We start from the raw sequence: 24,290 nt of genomic DNA on the forward strand, positions 1-24,290 counted from the left end.
GTCGCTTAAATTCCTTTTCTCTCGTGGTGCTAAAGTTTTACTTATCAAATGTAGAATTCTTAAAGTATATCCAAGTTTTAAATAATAATGTGTGATCTATGTATGATGCTTGTATTTATTGATTTTGTGTTTTAACAATGATAACGCCTGCTTGTCATTTGAAGAGTTCCTCTGTGGATTTTATTTACATTAATCTTTTCATGTTGTCCTCCTTGAAATATTCTTATGCTTTATTTACCAAAAATATTATTTTAAAATGAAACCAACATACAGTTCTCATTTCTACAAAATGAGAGGGAATATGCACAGCTAATGAAATAATGGTATCATCATCTTATAGAATGATAATGCTTGTCGAAGTACCACCATTACAAAGGGCAAAGGTCAGTCTGTATTGGAACAAACAGTAACATTCATAGATCACATAGTCATAACATAGTTAGCCTTTGACTAGTTCCCCAAATGTTTCTTCACCAAAAGTCTGCTGGATGGACTGTAGACCAGCATTACGATAATGCACAGAACACTGCATCTGCTAACTGAGCCTGCTGGTCAAAAACATAACAGGAAGACAGGATCGATACTTTTTCCAATCAGTATTTAGTCACAGCGCGATCATCTACTAAAGTATAATGTTGTTACTGTATGCCTAATAAAATTTAAGAAAACGTTTATCGATATTATTATCGATATAGCCTAATTATTGATTTCAGGGACACTGGATAATGCCATGCACTCACATTCGCATCCATTCATCTATTCCTCTCTCTTTCACAGATAGCAACAGAGTCTGGGCCAATTCAACACCTCTGGCATTTTCTTTTTAATTTCTCGCAGACTTGTGTCAAGCAGCATTAAGCATTAGGCTGAGCTCTGGTGTGAGTCTGGCCAATCAAAAGCAAATAAAAAGCAAAAGGCATCTGTTTGGCTAAAGTTAGTTTGGTCAGCCAGAAAAACAAAATAGTTGGCTGAGATCTGGGTTGGTTAAACAGTCAGAGATTGCTGGCCTGGCACTGTTGGCCAATATGGTGCTGTGGTTCAGAACAACTAACTTCAAATACTAAAATATAATCTCCACCCTAACTTCAGGTCTGAGATTGCTGGCCTGAAACTGCTGTCATGTGTGGCGCTGCAGTTCTGCAGATAGTCATACCTCTAGACATGCATACATGACTAGAGGTATGTCCAAATTATTAATTAGTTATCATAAGTCTATTGTCTTTCCTGAAAGAGATATTTTCTAAATTGTACACAACTTAAATTTTATTGTTTAAAAATAATATATATATATATATATATATATATATTTTTTTTTTTTACAAATCTAAACTGCATTCGTGCCTTTTTTCAATTATTATTAACGTTTTTTGGGTGCTGGCCAGCACCTAAAATAGTCACATTATTTCCAGTGTTCCGTATCTAGAGTACCTGTACATGCAGATGACCGATGAGCGACTGAGGAAAATTTTTCCATCATAAATGAGAGTGACGCACCGACGGCGCATCATCATCACACGGCAGGCACCGGCGCTCGTGAACTAGAGGAAGGACCACAGACACTATCTGCACAGCATCCTCAACAACCACCAGCACTCAACACTGGATTTTACCCACACTTTACATGGACCGGGACATCACACTGGTAATACTGCAATTATTACTTTGCAAAATAGAGTCCATTTATCATTTGCGTAGTTTTTCTCTGGTAAAAGGAAATATGTTTTACAACGGTCTCAGTCACGTTCGTGACGATGAGTTGGAAATAATTCATTCCCTCAGCATCGCCCATTTTGTCGTTTACTCGAATTAACGTGTAAACACGAGATTTCGTTAACCCTTTTACGTTTTTGTCTCAGTGTATACTCTGCATGCATTTACTGTAGGTTTAATAATTCCACGATTTGTTTAGAAGGAACACGAGTCAGTGGGCTGTGTTTCAAAATCTATTGAGCTGCCTGTCTAGACAGCATTTTCCGTGCAGCAGTATTTTTCAGCTGTCTCGTGCCGCACCTATGTTGCCCAAAAAATGTTGCACACGCCTAAGGTGCTCAAAAATGTTGTAGCTCGTACACAGATATTAACCCTTAAATGGTTTCTGTATACTAGGGGATGCGTAAAGAATTGCATTAAAATGTTGAAAGGAGGTTTCTGCAAATTTTCGGGCCACGTGGCTGAAATATGGAATAAAAAATGTTACATTTACAATATCGATCTAAGTCAAGTCAAGTCATCTTTATTTATATAGCGCTTTTAACAATACAGATTGTGTCAAAGCTCTTAACAGTATCAAATTGGAGGATAGAGTGTCAGTAATGTATAATGATAAGATTAAACACTCAATTTTCTCAATTTTCAGTTAAAGGCATTTCATTATTGATTTCAGAGATGTCATTGTCTAGCTCAGTTTAGTTTAAATAGTATCTGTGCAACCAAATCGACGATAATCGCTAGAAATTCGAATACTAAGTAAAGTAACATGGCAAAATGTTGATATCTGTACATGTTATTTTCATATTATAAAATTGAAAATAAAAACAATATTTCGAAGAACAACATGTGAGTCCTATTATGCTGGAAAATATCAGAAAACTAATTCCATGTTTTTATTTATTATTTTATGTTCCTGCACTTTTAAGGGGAGGGAGAATAGTGTTATTTATTGCATTATTGGATCAACATCCTGTGTTTACACTAATGACATATAGATGAAAAGAGTTGACTGACCTTTTCGTCACTTGAGTTATTCCTTTATGCATTTATTAATGGAACATAAAATGTTGCGTAAGGCAGTTTTCATGAGTCTGTTTGTGTGGATGTGACGTTTGGAAAAAGAGGCCGATAGATTTTGCCCTGAGGATGAGGCCATTGATATACTCATCTCCATTCTTGCCACAAATACTTTAGATCCACTGTAAAGATGTTTAGATGTGAAAACATGTAAATTAAGAGATTGTATTCGAGTCAAAAATATGATTTAATATAACAGATTCAACCAAATTCCATTGAGATACATCATCAAAAATAATTATTAAGGCTAATGTCAAGTAGAAATCGTTCTATACAACTAGACGTTTTATAATGTACTCTTTGTCTTTTATACTGTACTTTTGCTCCAGGACCCAGATTTACTATTATCATGTGGTGATCCACCGCACTACACATACTAAAACAAAACAAAAGTATCTTCATAATCAAACATTAAATTGTATTAATACTGCTACAAGCATCACAAGCTCAAGAAAAACAAATAGAAACAAATAGTTGAAATAGTTTTCTCAGCATTTCAAAAATTGCAATAGTTTTAAAAGAATAGCCTTTGATTCCTCCTTATTCATTTTGCACTCAAGACCCACCAGCTGAGAAAGACTGTGATCTACAGGCTATATTAAACCACACATCCACTACAATAATAGTTTTCCAAAGTCCGGATAATTCATTGATAACCATTTTTGCAAACATCTTAAGTCACAAATCTTTCCATCCCTCTCTTGCATTTGAATATTTTCCAGCTTTTAGCCTTTTTATCTCTTAGAGATTAAAGCAGAGCTGTTTTAAGTCTCAAAAGCATTCCATAGAAAGCATCCTGTGTATTTGAATCCTATTATTGCAATGAATAAATGTTTAGGAAAATTGATTTTAATAATATTAGCATATCTCACAGATGCATTTTCCTGAAGTTTATGTAATATGTATAACAATGGTGTGATGTGATGTGACCTTGTTTCTGGTAGAGAGAGAGAGAGAGAGAGAGAGAGAGAGCACAGCCGGCAGGATTAAAGCGACATGCGCTTAAATGGAGATTAATTTCATAATTACTTGTGCACAGCACTCTAATCTGAAAGCTTAAGATGTTGGTAAACACTTCGGTTTTAAGACCCTCGTAGCTGACAAGGCCAAGAGGTCAGTATAAATGAAATGGCAGATTTAAAAGACTTACTGGAATCTGATTCATTATCTGTTCTTGTTCCATAATGTGAACTCAGGTAGCAGATATTTCACAAGAAACAAATGCCTCTGACCTTTTCCACTAAAGTGATTATGTTTCAGGTCTCTCATCGATTTAATCTTATTATAGGACATTCGATTGCATGTGAGTAATGTGAAGTTGTTACAAATCATTTTGCTTCTAGAGATTCAGCCAAGATTATGGATTTTCGGTCTATATCGGTTTAGAAGTTATCCATTACTGATGTGGTAAACCACATTTGTGAAGGTTAAGTGAATTTTAGATAGATAATTTATAGACTATAAGTCATAGACTGGTAATGCGCAAACGAAATTCACAGAAGTAGATGCTTTCGTAGCATATGGAAGAGGATTTTTACTATGCATCAGCATTTGCATTTGTTCTGCATTAAATGCATCTTGAAAATAAACACTGGTAGTCACGTTTTTGCATAGAGGTCAGTTATTGTGCAGAGTCAGCCTTCTGTGTGCTGGTCAGCATCTCTCCATGCGCAGCTAACACCTCCATCCAATCTGTTTCCTGTGTTTGAAGAGACTACACTAATGTCTACACTAATTTCTACTCAGAGAATTTATCAATTAATGTCATGAATGAAAACGAACACTTTGATTTCCAGAATTTCCCAAAAGTCTTAATGGACTACAAGCAACAATCAGTTAAAGGGAGTAACGGGAGGCAACATCCTGGCTATAGTTCTAAAGCCCCCCATTAACACAGGAAGTCTATTGGATTTGAAAGCTAAAATCTCTTCCTGTTTTGTACTCAAAGGTTCTGGTTAGTGGATGACGAGGAGCTTTTTTGCATCTCTTAGAGACAGAAAAGTGTGTTTTGGTTTCCCATGTGAATGAGTGTGAAAATATGTGTCTGAGATTTATGTAAAATACATGCATGCACACATACATAATGCTAACTAAGAAAAGCAGAGGCTGGATTATATAAATATTACAGGCACTTCCTCCTGTCTTAATTCATCAGTGTTGCTCTCTCACATTATTCTTTATTCAAACTATTAAACACCAGCAATATGCATTAAATTTCCATATGAAAGATGTGCAGAGCGCAGCAACATGCATTTCTCAAGGTCACAGCATGTATTGACAGTCAGATCAGGTTTTACTGCTTGAGATGCTGCTTGTTCCTTGTAATGTGTCAGAGTGTTGTTTCGTCTTTCGGGGGACTGTTTCATTTGGTGGTGCATGATTTTTTCACGAGAATTTGTCACGAAGGCCATTGACTCATACATTAACAACAGCTTCCTGACTGCCAGTTATGGAAGCCTCTGTGTTGACTGAGCAGTGCATTCCACAGTCAGCTCACAGGAAAACCATGAAAAAATAAAGAATGGTTGCATGTCTCAAATAAAGGTTTGATGATATGCACATATTCTATTTAGCTAAATAAAAATTTATGGCCATCCAGAAATGAGTAAAAGTCGACTTAATGGATAAGATCGACTGTAACCAGATATAAATGAACCTTAATTTAATGTATACGCATATATATATATGGCTAGACACTGTCATTACTCACAATAATGGTACGTGTAAAAATAATGTTGGCTTTCAGTGCTGTAGAGCCTGAGTAACTGTCACTTGGTTTTGATTGACAATGTTCTTGATTTGATTTGTGTTCATGTGACCCGGTCAGGGCCCTGAGATGACCAAAAGTGACTGACCCAGTTTTACACAGTATATTATGAACAGGGTTGTTGCAAAAAATTTTATGGGTGGGACGCTTCTCCTCCTTGCCCATAATGGTCAGAGCTTTTGCATTCTTTCAAAATGCTTTATTTCTTAATCTCAGATTTATTAAAAAAATTAAATAAATAAGTGAATAAATAAAAAATACAAATACAAAATAATAAAATATAAATTAGGTATGATATGGTATGATATGAAATGCTTATTATTTGCTGCTGTACAGCATCACTGGTTAAAAGCAGTACAGGTATATGTGACCATGGACCACAAAACCAGTCTTAAGTGTAAATTTTTTGAAATAGAGATTTATACATCATTTGAAAGCTGAATAAATAAGCTTTCCGTTGATGTATGGTTTGTTAGGATAGGACAATATTTGGCCAAGAGACAACTATTTGAAAATATGCAATCTGAGGGTGCAAAAAAAAAAAAAATCACAATATTGAGAAAATCACCTTTAAAGTTATCCAAATTAAGTCCTTAGCAATGCATATTACTAATCAGAAATTACATTTTGATATATTTATGGTAGGAAATTTACAAAATATCTTCATGGAACATGATCTTTGCTTAATATCCTAATGATTTTTGGCATAAAAGAAAAATAGATCATTTTGACCCACACTGCAAAAAATGCTTTTCTTACAAGCAAAATAATCTGTCAATGGGGTAAGCAAATAATCTTGTTTTCTGTTTGCATTTTTTTGCAGTGCATTCAATGTATTGTTGGCTATTGCTACACATACCTGTGCTACTTAAGACTGGTTTTGTGGTCCAGGGTCACATATCAGACTATAATAGTCTACATTACAGGGTGTATGGATAAGGTTAGCCATGCATGCTTGACTACAGATTGACAGTTTTCCAACAGGAGTAGATCTTCTCAAACTGATTTCTGGGTGACAAATCAACTGGCACAATTCTAAAGGAGAGATTTAAAGTGGATCTTTTTGCTTCTCTCTGCCACTGCCTGTCCTACACATTTTATGAGGGTAAAAAAAAAAAGACGACGACAATTCCCTCTCCTAATGTATCCTTATTCCTTGTTCTTTGCAGGCAGTGGCTATCTAAGGATAGCCCATCCGGAGAGGACAATGAAAAAACCTGCACTCATATATTATTGAAGGACAGAAGTGCCTTCACAGATATCATGACTCCTGGAGACCTTTTGGAAAAGTATCATAATAATTAATGTCTCCTCCTTTTTTGAAAGCTCTGGACTGAGAAGTTGCCTTGGAGTGAGACAAATTTCACATTTGTGAGTATGCTTGTCTGTAAGGCTGCATTAATCCTTCATGCATTCTTTTCTAATCTCTAAAGACAGAGTTCATAAAGGTTTGGTGGCAGGTAGATTTTCTGTTCCAGCTTTTGAAAGAATTAATATGTGAAATCTCTCTTCGGTGGAACTGAAAAAAGTTACAGGGAATCAATCATATACTGGCTATTTTCTGTGTTGGGTGATTTGCTGGACATCTATAAATGCAGTTGTCTTATTACCACTCACTTATAAACCAAACCACGTTCATTTCTAAATGCATTTTTCAATGATTAATTTCAGGCATTTAAAAAAAAAATGTCTTATTCATTTGGGAAGGCATTTAAAAATATAGTGGGATCAAAATATTTAAGACCACAAGTGAAAATACACCTGAACAGCTGACCCTTTATACAAATTTCACATGATCAATGTCACAAATTTGATTATTGTCCTAAAAATAAAGTAGAATCTGAAATACTTCTTATTCTTTCAACACTATTATTACTTTTACATTTTTACATATTTTCAAATCACATTGTCTTTTGTACCCCACTGTATTTAATCTTAAATTTATTATATACTGAACGTCACATAGAAATGATCATTGTTGGGCTGAATTTACACACAGTACCTTTTTAGATATAAATGTGCGATGATATCTGGAGTAAGAAGTCTTGTCCTACTTTTCTCAGTTGCTGCTGGTTGTGTGCGGTAGATCATACTGTATCTCCAGAGGCCATAACTCTCTGGACCATTAATTGAAATTAATTTTAGATTTGCTCACGTAGAGGGAAGATTCATACTGAATGGCATGAGAAAAAGATTGATGGTTTTAATATAGGTTAATTGAATCTCTTGTGAAGCCTTTGCACATTTGAGTGTATCTTAGTTCTGCAGAATTTTGTCAGAAAAAGCCATTTGTTCTGAATAGTACTGAATTATAGACTCTTAAAGGGATAGTTCACCCAAAAATGAAAATTCTGTCTTTATTTACTCACAGTCATGTCGTTCCAAACCTTCCTTCTTCGGAACACAAATTAAGATATTCTTGCATAGACAGCAGTGTAACTGAAATGTTCCCAGACCCAGAAACGTAGCAAGGACTTCGGTAAAACAGTCCATGTGACATCAGTGGTTCAACTGTAATTTTACGAAGCTATGAAAATACTTTTTGTGCACAAAGAAAACAAAAATAACTTTATTCAGCAATTCTTCTCCTTCACGTCACCCTAGGGCACCATTATGAAGAGTTCCACGACGCATGTTGTTACGATCTTTAAAGATCTAGGGATTGGAACGCAACATTATTATTCAATATTGCTGGGAGAATGGAGATTGTAGAAGAAACCAGGCAGAAAGAACGCTTAATTCAATCAGAAGTTTTTAATTTCTTTAAGCCTGAGCCACTAAACAATGTGTGAGCTATATACAATGCATAATATATAAAGCAAAAATAATAAGAATACATTAAATTAGGAAAACCTGAGGAACGAAGGAGGCGTCAAATCAACAAAAATAATAAAACATAAATATTCTAAACTAAGTCCCCAAAACCCTCTTAACCTAACTAATCAAAGAAAATGCAGAAAACAAACTCGACATCTTCGGTATCTGACGCCACAACTAAACTACACTAACTACAAACAAAAATACAAAAGAGACGCTCACCTCTCATCTAGTGTGTCTAACACTTGTTAACTGCGGGCAAGATGTATCCTAGGGCGCACACTACGCTAACCTGTTCCTCATTTCCCCATTCAAAGAAAGAACAGTAATTATTATCAACACTCCGCTCAAAATTGCGACAACACAGCAACAAGTATTAAGCTCACACATATGTGATACAAACAAAAAGTACGAACTCCGAAACAAACTAACTCCAAACACCTGAACACACACACTGAGCTATCCAGCGTGACACGCCGGGAGATCTTTAAACAGCAGGGTGACTTCGGATTGGCTGCAGGAACAACGCCTTTAATGATGATTGACAGCAGTCTCCTCCAACCAGCAGAGACCTAAGAACAATGATGACAGACTAGAGAACAGATTGATAGAAATAAGAGAAAAGAAACAAAAACACACGCGGCACATAACACTCCCTCCCATAAGAATAAACTATATACAATAAGTTTATTTCAATTCTCTAGAGCTTCACAGTTACACTCTAGATAGAGCGTCAGCAATCACATTTTCTACACCTTTCTTGTGCTTAATGACCAAATTGTAACCTTGCACAATTAGGGACCAACGCATTAAGCGTTGATTTTGGTTGTACATACGTGCCAGAAAAACTAAAGGATTATGGTCTGTGAACACAACAACGGGATAAGTACTAGATCCAATATAAACATCAAAATATTGGAGAGCCATAAGCAATGCTAAAGCTTCTTTCTCGATTGTTGAATAGTTGACTTGATGTTTGTTGAACTTTCGCGAAAAGTAGCAGACAGGATGATCAATTCCATCCTCATCCTCCTGCAACAACACGGCACCTGCACCAACCGCACTGGCATCTACTTCTAGTTTGAACTTAGAAGCCAGATTAGGTGCCACTAAGACAGGAGCACTACGCATCAGAGTTTTAATCGAGTTAAAAGCATGTTGACAGTTGTCAGACCAATAAAACTGACACGATGGACTAAGGAGTGACGTTAAAGGTTGAGCAATAGTAGAAAAGTTCTTACAAAAGCTACGATAGTAACCAGTCATGCCAAGAAATCTGCGAAGTTCTCGTCAAGTAGTTGGAGGTGGAAATTCGGCAATGGCTGTAACCTTCGCTTCCAACGGGCGCACTTGACCTTGACCTACTTCTTTACCCAAATAGGTAATAGTTGCTTGGCCAAATTCACACTTTGCCAAGTTCACAGTCAAAGAAGCATTAACAAGACGCTCAAATACAGTCCGTAATAGAGAGATATGCTCTGACCAGTCAATAGAGTACACCACCAAGTCATCCAAGTAAGCGTTACAGTTCGAAACCCCTGAAAGCACCATATTAATGAGTCGCTGGAATGTCACGGGCGCGTTGCGCATCCCAAACGCCATAACCGAGTACTGTAGAAAACTATCGGGAGTCACAAAAGCAGAAATATCAGATGCACGAGAGGTAAGGGGTACTTGCCAGTATCCCTTCAATAAATCTAATTTACTGATGTATTGAGCAGACCCAAGGTTGTCAACGCAGTCCTCCATACGCGGCAAAGGAAAACAGTCTGGAATAGTAATCGCATTGACTTTTCGATAGTCAGTACAAAATCGAGCGGTGCCATCACTTTTCGGGACTAATAGGCACGGCGAACTCCAAGGACTACAGCTAGGCTTAGCAAGTCCATGTTCAAGCAAATAATCCACTTCACTACGCATAACAGCTCTCTTCGCGACATTCACACGGTATGCATGCTGTTTGATCGGAGTAGCATCGCCCACTTGAATATCGTGCTGCAGAACTGTGGTACGAGAAGGAACATCATTAAACAAGGAAGGAAAATCATTAATCAAATGCACAATATCATTTCTTTGTTGTTCAGATAAATGTGATAAGATGACAAATCATTTAAGACTTCAGAATTCTTAAATCTAGCACCTTGTTGATACATATGACGGGACACCACACAGTCATCCTCAACATCAGCAACACAAGCAGCACCTACATCACATGCTGTAGCTACAAAGACTGGAACAGGAACAGCAGCATCCTCTACGAGTGGAACTTCCACTCGAGGAAATTCCCTACTGTGAAATGCCTTCAACATATTTATATGACAAACACGAGACTTCCTTTTCCTGTCAGGAGTACTAATCACATAGTCAGTGTTACTCAACTTTCTCAGCACCTCGTAAGGGCCGGAAAATCGTGCAGATAAAGCAGAACCAACAATAGGAAGCAAAACTAACACTTGATCACCTTCTTTGAAACAACGCTGAACAGATTTGTGATCAAAACGGCACTTCATGTTCTCTTGAGCAATAGTCAATGAATCCCTCGCCAATGAACAAGCTTTATGTAACCGTTCACGAAACTTACTGACAAAATCCAAAACATTCATTTTCGAACTGGAGTCAGAAGACAAAATGCTCTCCTTGAAAACTTTCAAAGGACCTCGGACAGTATGTCCAAACACAAGTTCGGCAGGACTAAATCCAAGACTTTCCTGCACAGCTTCTCTAACTGCAAATAAAACTAGCGGTACTCCCTCGTCCCAATCCTTACCAGTGTCTCTGCAGTACTTTCTGAGCATCGCTTTCAACGTTTGGTGAAAACGTTCAAGCGCACCTTGGCTCTCTGGATGGTAAGCGCTTGCCACTCTGTGAGAAATATTTAGAGTAGTCAAAACTTGTGAAAAAAAAGTTTAGAAAGAAAATTAGTGCCTTGATCAGTTTGTACCACTTTTGGTAAGCCAAACGTAGAAAAGAATTTCACAAGTGCTTTGATAACAACAGATGCTGTTATTTTTCTCAGTGGAATCGCCTCAGGAAAACGCGTAGCACTGCACATGATCGTTAACATAAATTGGTTACCAGTTTTAGTCTTAGGTAGGGGTCCAACACAATCGACAATAACGTGTTCAAACGGTTCCCCTACAACTGGAATAGGAACGAGCGGCGCCGGAGGAATTATCTGGTTCGGTTTACCAGTAATCTGACAAGTGCAACATGTGCGACAAAAATTAGCAACGTCAGTTTTTAGACAAGGCCAAAAAAAGTGCCTCAGGATCCGAGTATACGTTTTCTTAACTCCTAAATGTCCAGACAAGTCATGATCATGAGCCAACGATAAGACTTGCTGTCGGCAACACGCAGGAACAACAACCTGATACACCACATCCCATTCAGAATCATCCTTGACATCAGGACACCATCTGCGCATTAACAAACCATCTTCAACAAAATAAGCAGATTTTCTCTTTTGTGCTTGCTCCAAAGGAACAACAACAGAGAAACACTTCTGCAAAGTTACATCTGATCTTTGCGCAGAACTAATTTTGTCACGAGTCACAGGCAACTTCAAACTGTTCAAACTAACAGGAGAAAACTTTTCAGCGGCTTTACTTTCAACTTGTGGTAAAACATCGTTAGCAAAAATAGGTGCAATAAAAGAAGACGACAGATCGAAGCCATCTCTTTTACGAGCTTGAGCTCGTGTGACAGCACAAGCAGGAAAAACTTCAGGGTACGTCTCAGTCAAGTCATCAGGCTGGTCTGACAAAACAGGATTATCAAAAACCTCTAACACAGGAAAAACCTTTCCACCAGCCAAGTCATTGCCAAGAATCAATTCTACCCCTTTCACAGGCAGACAGTCTCGAACACCTATGTTCACAAATCCTGTACAAAGCTTAGACTGCAAATGTACCCGATGTAGCGGAACCTTAACGAGTCCCATCTCTATACCCTGTACCAACACATTACTGCCACAAAAGTGTGTTCAGAAAACGGCAGTGAATGTACAACCACAAAAGATTGCGTAGTTCCAGTGTCAAGAAGTATTTTAACTTTCACCTGATCTGTAACCTTCCCCGTAAAGGAAATGAACCCTTCCATCAGGAACGGCTCATAACTAGGATCTAGCCTACCATTACGCTCAGCGTTGTCAACCTCCACAGCTTTCACAAAACCAACGCTCTTAGTCACCGAGCTCTGCTGTTTCCGTTTCAGCACGGAACAGTCAGCAATTAAATGGCCAGACTTATGGCAATAAAAGCATTCTCGGTCTTCCCTTGACTTCGGTGCAAAAAATTTCGGACGTGACTGATTACTCAGAGGAACGGGCGCAATTTTATCAGAACGAACGGGAGTAAAAACGTTCTTATGTGTCAACGCGAATTCGTCTGCAAAGACAGAAGCTTGTGATAAAGACGACACCTTTTGTTCGTTCAAATAGACAACGATACGTTCGGGCACACAGTTTTTAAATTCTTCTAGAAGAATAAGTTCTCGTAATGTCTTAAAATCTGTAACCTTACTCGATGCGCACCATTTGTCAAATAAAACACCATTCTCTCGGGCAAATTCAACAAATGTTTGACTAGAAGTTTTTTTGTGATTCCTAAACCGCTGCCTATAGGCTTCTGGTACCAACTCGTAAGCACGCAGGATTGCAACTTTTACCATATCATAATTTAAACTATCTTCTAAAGATAGAGTTGCACACACCTCCTGGGCTTTACCCGTTAATTTACACTGTAAAAGTAAAGGCCACACTTCCCTAGACCAATTTAGTGCCGACGCAATGCGCTCGAATACACTAAAATATGAGTCAACTTCTGTTTCACGAAATTGCGGAACAAGACAGATATGCTTACTTACATCAAAGGTGGTCACCGGCGGTCCAGGCCCCAACGGAGCACCAGCAATCTGCAACGGTGCGACAAGTGAGGCAGGTGCATTCTTAGCTGCGTTCAACTCAAGTTCACGCAGTCTAACCTGCTTATCCGCCTCAATCTCCAATTTACGAACTTCGAGTCGTAACTTCATCTCCGCCTGACGTTCCTCTGCCTTCTCATGTGCTTCCATTTGGACACACGCCAAACAAACTTTAAAGCGCGCATCACCTCCAGACCCCATAGAGGCCGGAGAAAAAGGTTCGAAGGGCGGCAGGGAAGCTTTGGCTTCGGAACCCTCTACCTCAACATCCCCACCCTGCTCCTCCTCACCTAACAACGGCACCTGAACATCGGCTCCAGGAGATTCTTCCTCGACTCCTGTAGGCAACACCAGAACCTTTGTTTCCACCAACCTTTGTATGACAGCACTCTTTATCTCTCTTTTCAGCTGCTGCGTCGTAACCGAAATTTGATAATGAGCCGCAAGAGTTATCAAATCATTCTTTCGACATTTATCAAGCTTCTCGATAGACGGTGCACTAACAACAGTCTCCAGATCAAAATCAGCCATAATTACGCCGAAATATACGCCAACCACTCAGTCAACCAGTCACGCCTCAAAAAACATGCTCCAACGAATTACTAAAGCCACGGTCATTCTACTCTCTACCCCAGCAATATTCAATATCACGGAAATATATTTATTAGATCATTATGATCATTATTTTATCCCGGACGAGCCCCATTAAATGTTACGATCTTTAAAGATCTAGGGATTGGAACGCATAACATTATTATTCAATATTGCTGGGAGAATGGAGATTGTAGAAGAAACCAGGCAGAAAGAAAGCTTAATTCAATCAGAAGTTTTTAATTTCTTTAAGCCTGAGCCACTAAACAATGTGTGAGCTATATACAATGCATAATATATAAAGCAAAAATAATAAGAATACATTAAATTAGGAAAACCTGAGGAACGAAGGAGGCGTCAAATCAACAAAAATAATAAAACATAAATATTCTAAACTAAGTCCCCAAAACCCTCTTAACCTAACTAATCAAAGAAAAATGCAGAAAACAAACTCGACATCTTCGGCGTATACGACGCCACAACTAAACTACACTAACTACAAACAAAAATACAAAAGAGACGCTCACCTCTCATCTAGTGTGTCTAACACTTGTTAACTGCGGGCAAGATGTATCCTAGGGCGCACACTACGCTAACCTGTTCCTCATTTCCCCATTCAAAGAAAGAACAGTAATTATTATCAACACTCCGCTCAAAATTGCGACAACACAGCAACAAGTATTAAGCTCACACATATGTGATACAAACAAAAAGTACGAACTCCAAAACAAACTAACTCCAAACACCTGAACACACACACTGAGCTATCCAGCGTGACACGCCGGGAGATCTTTAAACAGCAGGGTGACTTCGGATTGGCTGCAGGAACAACGCCTTTAATGATGATTGACAGCAGTCTCCTCCAACCAGCAGAGACCTAAGAACAATGATGACAGACTAGAGAACAGATTGATAGAAATAAGAGAAAAGAAACAAAAACACACGCGGCACGTAACACATGTGCTTGCATTCCTCTGCACGTAAACAAGGCACAGCGCATGCGTGTTCTACGTCAGCATTGTTGCATTGTTTACGTGCAGAGGTACTCTCGAGAATGGCGGAAGATGTGATTTGGAGGAGATGAATAGTTGAATAAAGTCGTTATTTTTGTTTTCTCTGCGCACAAAAAGTATTCTCGCTGCTTCGTAAAATTACAGTTGAACCACTGATGTCACATGGACTATTTTACCGATGTCCTTACTATGTTTCTGGGTCTGGGAACATTTCAGTTGCATTGCTGTCTATGGAGGATCAGAGAACTCTTGGATTTCATCAAAAACATCTTAATTTGTGTTCTGAAGATGAATGAAGGTCTTACGGGTTTGGAATGACATGAAGGTGACATGAAATTTCCATTTTTGGTTGAACTATCGCTTTAATCATAAGGAAAATGCAGATTTTCAAATAAAGTTAGTTGTCAGTTATTTAATCTATTACCAGGACACTCAAATAGTTGTTTGTTGTTTTCTCTTCTTATGTGCAGCCATGATGGTCCTGTTTCTTGTTTCAGCAGCTCTCATTTCAAACAGTTCCTCTCATGGAAACCTGACCACAGGTATATCATATTCAGATATCTGTTTTTCATTTAAAATGATTTAGAAACAGGCCGACACGTAATCTGTACCCAGAACTTGAATTTCCATAGAATTGGAATGTCTGGAATTGGAACGTTTCACATTTTAAAACATGAAAATGCTTTCATCTGCCAAATTGAGCAAAGTTGTATCCAATTTTATCCAGTTTAAATCCATGCATTTTCATTCTTGAATAAATTCCATCGGGCCTGCTGAAAAGCCTGTGGAGAACCTTACTTCACTCACTTCCATTGTCTTTTTCTTTGTTCAGAGTCTCCAGCGCCTCAGGGCTCACATGTCTTAGCCTCAGGACTCGTCACCTCCCTCCTGCTTGTCATCTTTCTTCTCCTCATCGCCTACATTCTGAGGTAAGGAAACACACATACCCCAAAAACATTTTAGCCTAAATAACACATTATAAATTATATGCAGAGATACAATGAAATATATATGAGTGAACAGCCATTCTTTTGACTCCCACTGTACTCAGCTCTAGGCTTTTATAAGTCTGGCCTACAGTGTTGCCAACTGCTGTACTTCCATTCCTTTATTAAAGCTCTCAGACCAGCTAGGCCTGTACAGATATCTATTGGTAGGCATCTAACTTCCTATTTTCTCTACATGAAAATTGCTCATTTGTCCAGGCCAGAAATTTCTTTATCCAAAGCTTCCATTATTATTATAACATCAACTCAGCAGTTTCAAATGAAATGATAATCATACCGCTAATTGATTCACTTTCTCTGTAGCTCCTCCACATGTTGTTTGAAGTACCTACAAAAACTCTCACCCCTCACAGTTCCCACCTGCAGAAATAACACGTGTTCTTCTATAGTTGTATGTGAAGTGCAAATGACCTTAGCACTGCATAGTTTCAAACCTATCCTTTAATATAGACCACAAGAATATTAAGCAGAACATCAATAACAAATGTTTCTTAAGCACGCAATCAGCATATTATGTTACTTTCTAAAGGATCATTTGACACTGAAGTCTGGAGTAATAGATGAAAACTCAGCTTTGCCATTACAGGAATTCATTACATTTTAAAATATAATAAAATCAAAAAACGTTATTTTACACTGTATTAATATTTCACAATATAACTGCTTTTCCTGTATTTTTGATTAAACAAATGCAGCCTTTGTGAGCATAAATGATTCTTTCAAAAACAAACCGAAAATTATCACCAGCCCCACACTTTTGAACAGTAGCCTACTAGTCCTGTCTAACATTATTTGTATCCAACATTACAAAAATATTTGCAAATATAGCGCACTTACCTTAATACCCTCAGTCTTGAATATTTAGTTACATTCTTTTTGCCAAGAACATAAATAGACACTACATATTAGCCTTTATCTTGTATCATTTCCTAGATATAAAATACTCAAACATGTAATTTATAATTATTACTTTATATTATATTACATTATTTGTTAAAGATAAAGTGTGTCATTTCTGGGCCTTAAGATATAACTGCATGTTGCAATGTTAAATGCCAGTTGCATAATCTCAGCCTCTATATGTTAAGACTGTGACTTAAGAACTAGTCTGACCAACTAGCAGTTACTAAGGTGTAATGAGGTGTATTTTATTCAAATTAGACCAATCTACATTTTTATGTAAGGGGCCACAGGTTTTCATATAGGTTTCCTGACACTCCCCCTGTCCGCCATTGGTCGGTCCAACAGATTGCCTCACTCCAAACTCTCACCATTGGCTGTGATTAAACAAACAGAGCAATGATAGATAGAGCCATAGAGGCACATTGTTTATACTTTTTCAAAAGGCTTATTTATAGTTGTTGCTGCCTTTTCAGCTGAGAGAGAATAAATCATTTTAAAATAATAAAATAGCACACTTCACCTTTTAAGAGTGTGTGTGTGTGTGTGTGTGTATGTCTGTTTACGACCCTGCCGAGCTGCTCCAGCAGCAGCTGCATGCGTAGTGAAATGTGAAAGCAGTTGTGATGGTGTGTCATCGAGTCATTCTCTCTCAGCTGCTCTGAGGAATCAGACAACTAAACAATCTCCCATGAGAAAGAACTTTAGATTTTGGTGTGTATTGAAAACTTTGTCATTTTTTACTTTTCGTTTTGTTTTATCTCTCTGTAAATGTCTTACTTCAAAATCTCTCAGGTTCAGAGAGCAAAGGAAGGATCTTGTCGCCTCGGTTGACAAAAAGTTGCCAAATGGCTTTTTGGAAGATCAAGGTAAGTTTTGATTTGTCAGATTTTTTGTTGTCATTTTGTCTATTTGTATCAAGCCTATATTTTTAGAACAAAGCTTTTAGAACTTGGCATCTGCTTGAGAGACAGTAACAGGAAGAGAATGTCTCTCTTTCAGCCTGTATGTTTTTCTTCTTCTCTCTCTGTCAGAACAAACGGTGGTGCTCCTCCCCAGATCACCCTCTCCATCAAAGCGTTATTTCCCCATGCCTCTGGACTCCCTGGAGGAAGAGTTTCGCCTACGCATGGCAGATGATGGCAAACTGTTCCGAGAGGAATTTAATGTAAGAGCTTAGACACACACAAACTTCATCATTCTCCACATGCACACTAACTCCATTTTGTTTTCTTATACTCACATAATGTTTCTTTCTTCTGCTGCTTCTCTTTTAAAGTCTTTGCCTTGCGGTTTTGGCTGTGGTACCTTTGAAGAGGCGAGCAGAGAGGAGAACAGAGAAAAGAACAGATATCCTAATATTCTGCCCTGTAAGTGTTCCTCACACTTGCAAACTTTCTAAACACTGTGGAAGAGCTTGTTTTGTGTCATAGATTTAGTATAATTTTGTAATCGTGATTGTTTGGATTTGAATGGAGGAAGTTGGTCCCTAGAGTTTAATAAAACACATCTCTTAATTTCCTTCTCAGATGACCACTCAAGAGTGCTGCTTTCACACATAGATGGATATATGGGCTCTGATTACATAAATGCCTCTTATATAGATGTGAGTACTTTCTTTGTGCTTTTCAAAAAAAAAAGTAGGAATTAAAGGTATAGTTCACACAAAAATGGAATTTCTGTCATTAATTACTCAACCTCATTTCTCATTTCAAACCATGACCTTCATTCATCTTCAGAACACAAATTAAGATATTTTGGATGAAATCTGAGAGCTTTGACCCTGCATAGACAGTTAGTTACATTGCTATCTATGCAGGGTTAGAAAGCTCTCAGATTTCATAAAAATATCTTAATTTGTGTTCTGAAGATGAATGAAGGTCATGGTTTGAAATGACATGAGGTTAAGTAATTAATGACAGAAATTCTCATTGTATAATGCCTTATATCTTGACATTGCACATGAATGTACTTTTCTGAGTCTCAGGATTGATTCATTGATCTTTCCTATAGGGCTACAGAGAAAAAAACAAATTTATTGCAGCTCAAGGTATGCGCAGATATTTTCTTTCTTCCCATTTGTTATAAACATTAAGAAGGTAATTTAATCACGTACACTTTCTAACTTCAAATGACCTTTAATTCATCTATGTTTTGATTTTCAATATTTTTGTCTTATTTTCAGGCCCAAAACCAGAGACAGTGGGAGATTTCTGGAGGATGGTTTGGGAGCAGAAATCTGCCACTATAGTCATGTTGACCAACACAAGAGAGCGAAAAGAGGTAAGAGGAGATATCACAAGTTTGTAAGAGTTTAACGTAAATAGTTGCAGAAAGTTATAAAAAAGGCTACAATATAAAAAAAGAAATTCAAAACACTACTAATAAATTGTAGTAATCAAGTATTTGGTTAAATATGTGTGATGTCTGTGTGAAATGCAGGAAAAGTGCTATCAGTACTGGCCTGAGCAGGGATGCTGGATCTACGGCTGTGTGAGGGTGGCAATGGAAGATGTCACAGTGTTGGTGGACTACACAATCAGAAAGTTCTGTGTGCAGCACGTGAGTGGTCATTTCCCTTAGAAACATTACATCATCAGTAATCAAATGCTCTGCATAATATACTGACATTCTAATATGCTAATTCTCTTGACAGGCCTGTAATTTAGTAACCAAGAATATTTTACACCCTTGTGGAATCAGCAAGGCAGTATTTGCTCGTATAATTTAAATTGATACGTTTTTTGACTTATGCGAGCTGGTGTGATTTTGCAGCATGCTGCTGATGGCTGCAGACCTCCAAGGTTGGTGACTCAGCTGCATTTCACTAGCTGGCCTGATTTTGGCGTACCCCTCTCCCCTATTGGCATGCTTAAGTTCCTCAAGAAAGTCAAGACGGTCAACCCAGCCCATGCTGGACCAATCATAGTGCACTGTAGGTAAGACTGCGGGCTATTCTTAAAATAAATTCAACTACAGACTAAGGGATCATTCACAGAGAATGCGTATTTCCATTCCACAGTGCTACTTTTCCATTATTTTTCTATATACTGTAATTACGCTAGATCAGGGATGGGCAACTTCGGTCCTGGAGGGCCACTTTCCTGTAGAGTTTAGCTCCAACCCTAATCAAACACACCTGCCTGTAGCTTTCTAGTGATCTTGAAGACCTTGATTAGCTGGTTCAGGTGTGTTTGATTAGAGATCCTGCAGGATTGAAGTTGCCCATCCCTGCGCTGGATGGAGGCGTTTGACTATATTGTGTCTTTTGCAACACCCCGCACATGACACAGTTTTCTAAAAATGCAGCACAACTTTTAAAAAGAAAAGGTCTTGAGACCTTTTGTTTTCCCCATTGCACTTCCTGCATCTCACTTGTTTCAAAGCAAAAACATGTTCTGTGTGAATGGCCCCTATGAAATTGAATGTACAGTATATAATAGAAATGTGTTACATACACTTGTGCATGCTAGTGAGTTAAGTGCTATTTATTGGGCAAAACATTTGAAACCGTGAACATTTCAACTATAACAAACAGTCTGAAATGCAAAGTATGCAGAAACAACCACCAACGCAGATGTCTTGAGGCTCAGCTGTTAAACGCCCCCCTCATGTGGGATTGTTAACACTTCAGCCAGAACCACAGACTTTCCCACTTGTTAAAGTGCGAAAAGTTCCTTATTGCAGTGAAACGGCTGCAAAAACTCCAACTTTTTCTGGTATGCTGTATGGTAAAAACCTGCAATATTCACATCATTATGAATGTTAATATAAAATTGATCCCATGTTCAATTGAACTGAGATAATTATCTAGCCCAAAATAGTAATTCAAATGGAAAGACCCAGCAGTTTTTACTACATAATTTCATTATCCCTCATTTCATGCCCTACTTCACATCTCACGAGTCATTTTCTCTCTGTGTAGTGCTGGGGTTGGCAGGACTGGGACGTTCATTGTGATTGACGCGATGATGGATATGATGCACGCTGAAGCAAGGGTGGATGTGTTCGGCTTTGTGTCCAGGATAAGAAAGCAGCGCTGTCAGCTCATTCAAACAGATGTAAAGGACTTTCCGCTCTCCCTCTTCTGTGTTTGACTAATTTCAGCAGTGACTGGCCACTGATTTCCTCTCTCTCGCCCACAGATGCAGTATTCGTTCATTTACCAGGCACTTTTAGAGCATTACCTGTATGGTGACACAGAGTTAGACATTGCTTCTTTGGAAGGCCACCTCCACAAACTCCACAACACGCACACACAAATGGACCGAGTGGGTCTGGAGGAAGAATTCAGAGTAAGAACCACATTACACACATTACAGGATTTGCTAAGCAAGAGTATGGAATGATCTCATGATTAACCACGAACATACAATGACAAAAATAAATAGTTCTTTTTAACACATTGTTTTGTTTGGAATCTCCACAGAAATTGACTAATGTCCGCATAATGAAGGAGAACATGAGAACCGGAAATCTGCCCGCCAACATGAGAAAGAACAGAGTACTGCAGATTATCCCATGTGAGAAGAGGGATATATATTTATAGATACAGATTTATCATTTCAGTGCTTTTCTTTCTTTCTTTCTTTCTTAATGTAATCAATATCATGTCTTATTACTAGATGACTTCAACAGGGTAATATTATCAATGAAAAGAGGGCAAGAATTCACAGACTACATTAATGCATCTTTCATAGATGTAAGTATATGTTAATAAAAAATGTTTAAATAATGCCTATAATAATAATAATACATATTATTATTATTAATTAAAAAATTGGCTTTTTGTTTGATCATTATTATCATTATCATTATAAGACCACATGCCACTTGACATAAATAAGGGCCTAGGATAAAAACAACAAAGAACATGCCATTTGTTCAGTACTTGTTTTGTATATGTATATAGATAGATAGATAAATAATTAAACAGAACATTAGGAATTGTACTCATAACTCTATGGTTTACCTTTGCAGGGTTATAGGCAGAAGGATTACTTTATAGCAACTCAGGCACCTTTGGCTCACACTGTGCAGGACTTCTGGCGCATGGTATGGGAGTGGAAGTGCCACTCTATTGTCATGCTGACTGAGCTGAAAGAGAGAGAACAGGTACAGTTTAACGGTTTATATTTATCTTTTTAATATTTATATATTAATTGACATAAAGAACTTTGCAGTTACTCTTCCACAATTCTATGTCCGAAGTATTCACACATTCACTTCCTTTCCAACAACTCACTCCAGGAGAAGTGCGTGCGTTACTGGCCAGCAGAGGGCAGCGTTTCATTTGGAGATTATGTGCTGGAGCTGAAGAGAGACTCGCTTTGCGAGACTTTCAGCATTCGAGATATGCTGCTGTCATATGCATCAGTGAGTTAAATGTGCAGTGAATTTGACCGTTTTATGCTCCAACACACGCTTCACTTAGGAGCTTCCTTTATTTTTCACAAATTGAGGCTAAATTGAGCTGTTTGCAGGAAAAGCAGACCCGTCTAGTCAGACAGTTCCACTTCCATGGTTGGCCAGAGATTGGAATCCCATCAGACGGAAAGGGAATGATTGACATTATTGCTGCAGTGCAGAAACAACAGCAACAATCTGGAAACAACCCTATAGTTGTGCATTGCAGGTACACATACAACTCTCACTCCCTCACTTACACACACACACACACACACATCATATTGTTTCATAATCATTCTTTCCTATTGTACAAAAGCAATTTTTTTGTATAAAGTCTTTAAAACCTATCATAAAAGTATGTTTTTGATTTTTGATTTTGATTTTTTTTTTTGGTGACATCAGTGCTGGTGCTGGTCGGACTGGAACCTTCATTGCCCTCAGCAACATCTTAGAGCGGGTCAAAGCCGAGGGGTTACTGGACGTATTTCAGACAGTGAAGAGTTTACGCACTCAGAGACCACATATGGTCCAAACTGTGGTAAGAATGCAAAACACTGTGCATAGTTCACATAGGCTTCACTCTTATTTTACAATATGAAAAATCGCAATAATAATAAAATAATAGAGAATGAGTAGATGTTTTGGCATATGACTGTGTGAATTATGATATAATGTATTTCCATTTGTCTTTTCAGGAACAATATGACTTCTGCTACAGAGTTGTGCAAGACTTTGTTGACATCTACTCGGACTATGCTAATTTCAAATGAGTGCAGCTTACCAACACACATTTATATTATATTTAAACTGAAGAATATTACTGTGGCTTAGTGACACTCCATGCACTTGACATTTCCTATTCTTGTTATATGCAGTAAGGTAATATTTTGTATATGACCAGACTCCAGTGGCTTAACCACGTCAAGTCTTTTGCATTAAGTTTTTGTTACATTTGTGTAAGTATTCAGTATGAAATAAGTTTTTTTCTTTTAATATGACCATAATCTTTAATTTGTACATTAACAAGTTTTGTTTACTACAAAATTATTTTTATTTATAAATTGTGTTCACAAAATTGTAAAGCATTCCATTCTGAGTATTTGTTCCTTCTATTTATGCTCCAGCTTGCTTCCCAGAAAAATTGTGCATGGTTATTTGTGTGTACTAGTGTACTAAAATGAATTAAGATACTTCCAAATTTGAATTTTATGGCAATTCTTGGCCAGACTCTAATTTGCATCAGTCCTGATAAGTCACTTGTACCATATACATGCTCTTCACCTTTCACATCACCTTCATAACCTGACTGAAATGTCCAACCACTTAATGAAGCTTTAGCAGGCTTTAAAGTTTCTGTGATGATAATGCTGTTTATTCTTATGACTCCATAAGCCAATCAAGTACCCAAGAAGCTAAAACTGTGACAGAGATATGGATATGGATTAAGTGTACTGTACAACATTCAAAGGAAGTAGTAAAATCCATAGTGATATTTGGTTGAGGAATTAATACATGCCATTTAGGGTTTAGAGAAACCTGTGAAATAACAAAGGAATAGTTTCCTTTCATTATTCCCCACAAACACAATACCTTGTGTTTTTGTCTGCTTGTTTGAGCAAGGTCAGATAGAAAAAAGAAAAAAAAAACATAACTGTGCTGTCACTGCAGTGTTACTACAACTGGGTGAGAAATTCTAAAGAAAATGAGGAAAAACGTATGCCTTAATCCTGAATAACACCATTTTCTGCAATAAATGTTTCAGTCAATACTTGTGCCTGGGTGTGTGTGCAAATTTCTATCTATTATTTCACTATAGAAAGTCAATATAAGCAGTTTATAGTAGTTGCATACTAGTTTTGCAGGTTGTAATACACATGATTTTTGCAGTTGATGTTGCTAATAAATAGTAGGTGTGTGGTGCACACTATACATCATTTGTACTGTCAATTCCAATTACAGCAATTTGAAAAAAAAAAAAAGAAATTAAAAATAGGCTGCTTGAAACATGTTTTCACGTTCACTTACATGAGATGAAGACTCCCGGTAACCTAATAAAATCAGTTTTATTTTACATGGACT

At 37.7% G+C, this 24,290-nt stretch overlaps 1 protein-coding gene across 5 annotated transcripts; it reads left to right on the plus strand.

Moving 5' to 3' along the window:
- Nucleotides 1-1,496: 1,496 nt before the first annotated feature.
- Nucleotides 1,497-23,982, plus strand: ptpreb (protein tyrosine phosphatase receptor type Eb). 5 transcript variants are annotated; one of them, XM_058750148.1, is made up of 21 exons: nt 1,497-1,642; nt 6,724-6,925; nt 15,366-15,437; nt 15,728-15,824; nt 17,598-17,671; nt 17,837-17,970; nt 18,082-18,172; nt 18,332-18,408; nt 18,816-18,852; nt 18,988-19,085; nt 19,245-19,364; nt 19,578-19,741; nt 20,728-20,863; nt 20,948-21,097; nt 21,232-21,325; nt 21,428-21,504; nt 21,783-21,917; nt 22,053-22,178; nt 22,286-22,437; nt 22,614-22,749; nt 22,907-23,982. In XM_058750148.1, the coding sequence occupies exons 3-21, from the start codon at nt 15,368-15,370 to the stop codon at nt 22,979-22,981; spliced, it is 2,043 nt and encodes a 680-aa protein (XP_058606131.1). In that variant the 5' UTR covers nt 1,497-1,642; nt 6,724-6,925; nt 15,366-15,367; the 3' UTR covers nt 22,982-23,982. The 5 variants fall into 5 exon arrangements, with proteins under 5 accessions (XP_058606131.1, XP_058606133.1, XP_058606134.1 ...); XM_058750150.1 differs by lacking the exon at nt 15,366-15,437; XM_058750151.1 differs by lacking the exons at nt 1,497-1,642; nt 6,724-6,925; nt 15,366-15,437; nt 15,728-15,824 and adding an exon at nt 16,028-16,048.
- The last annotated feature ends 308 nt before the right edge of the window (nt 23,983-24,290 follow it).

This window comes from Onychostoma macrolepis, chromosome 17, assembly GCF_012432095.1.
Source record: "Onychostoma macrolepis isolate SWU-2019 chromosome 17, ASM1243209v1, whole genome shotgun sequence".
Classification (NCBI taxonomy): Eukaryota; Metazoa; Chordata; class Actinopteri; order Cypriniformes; family Cyprinidae; genus Onychostoma; species Onychostoma macrolepis.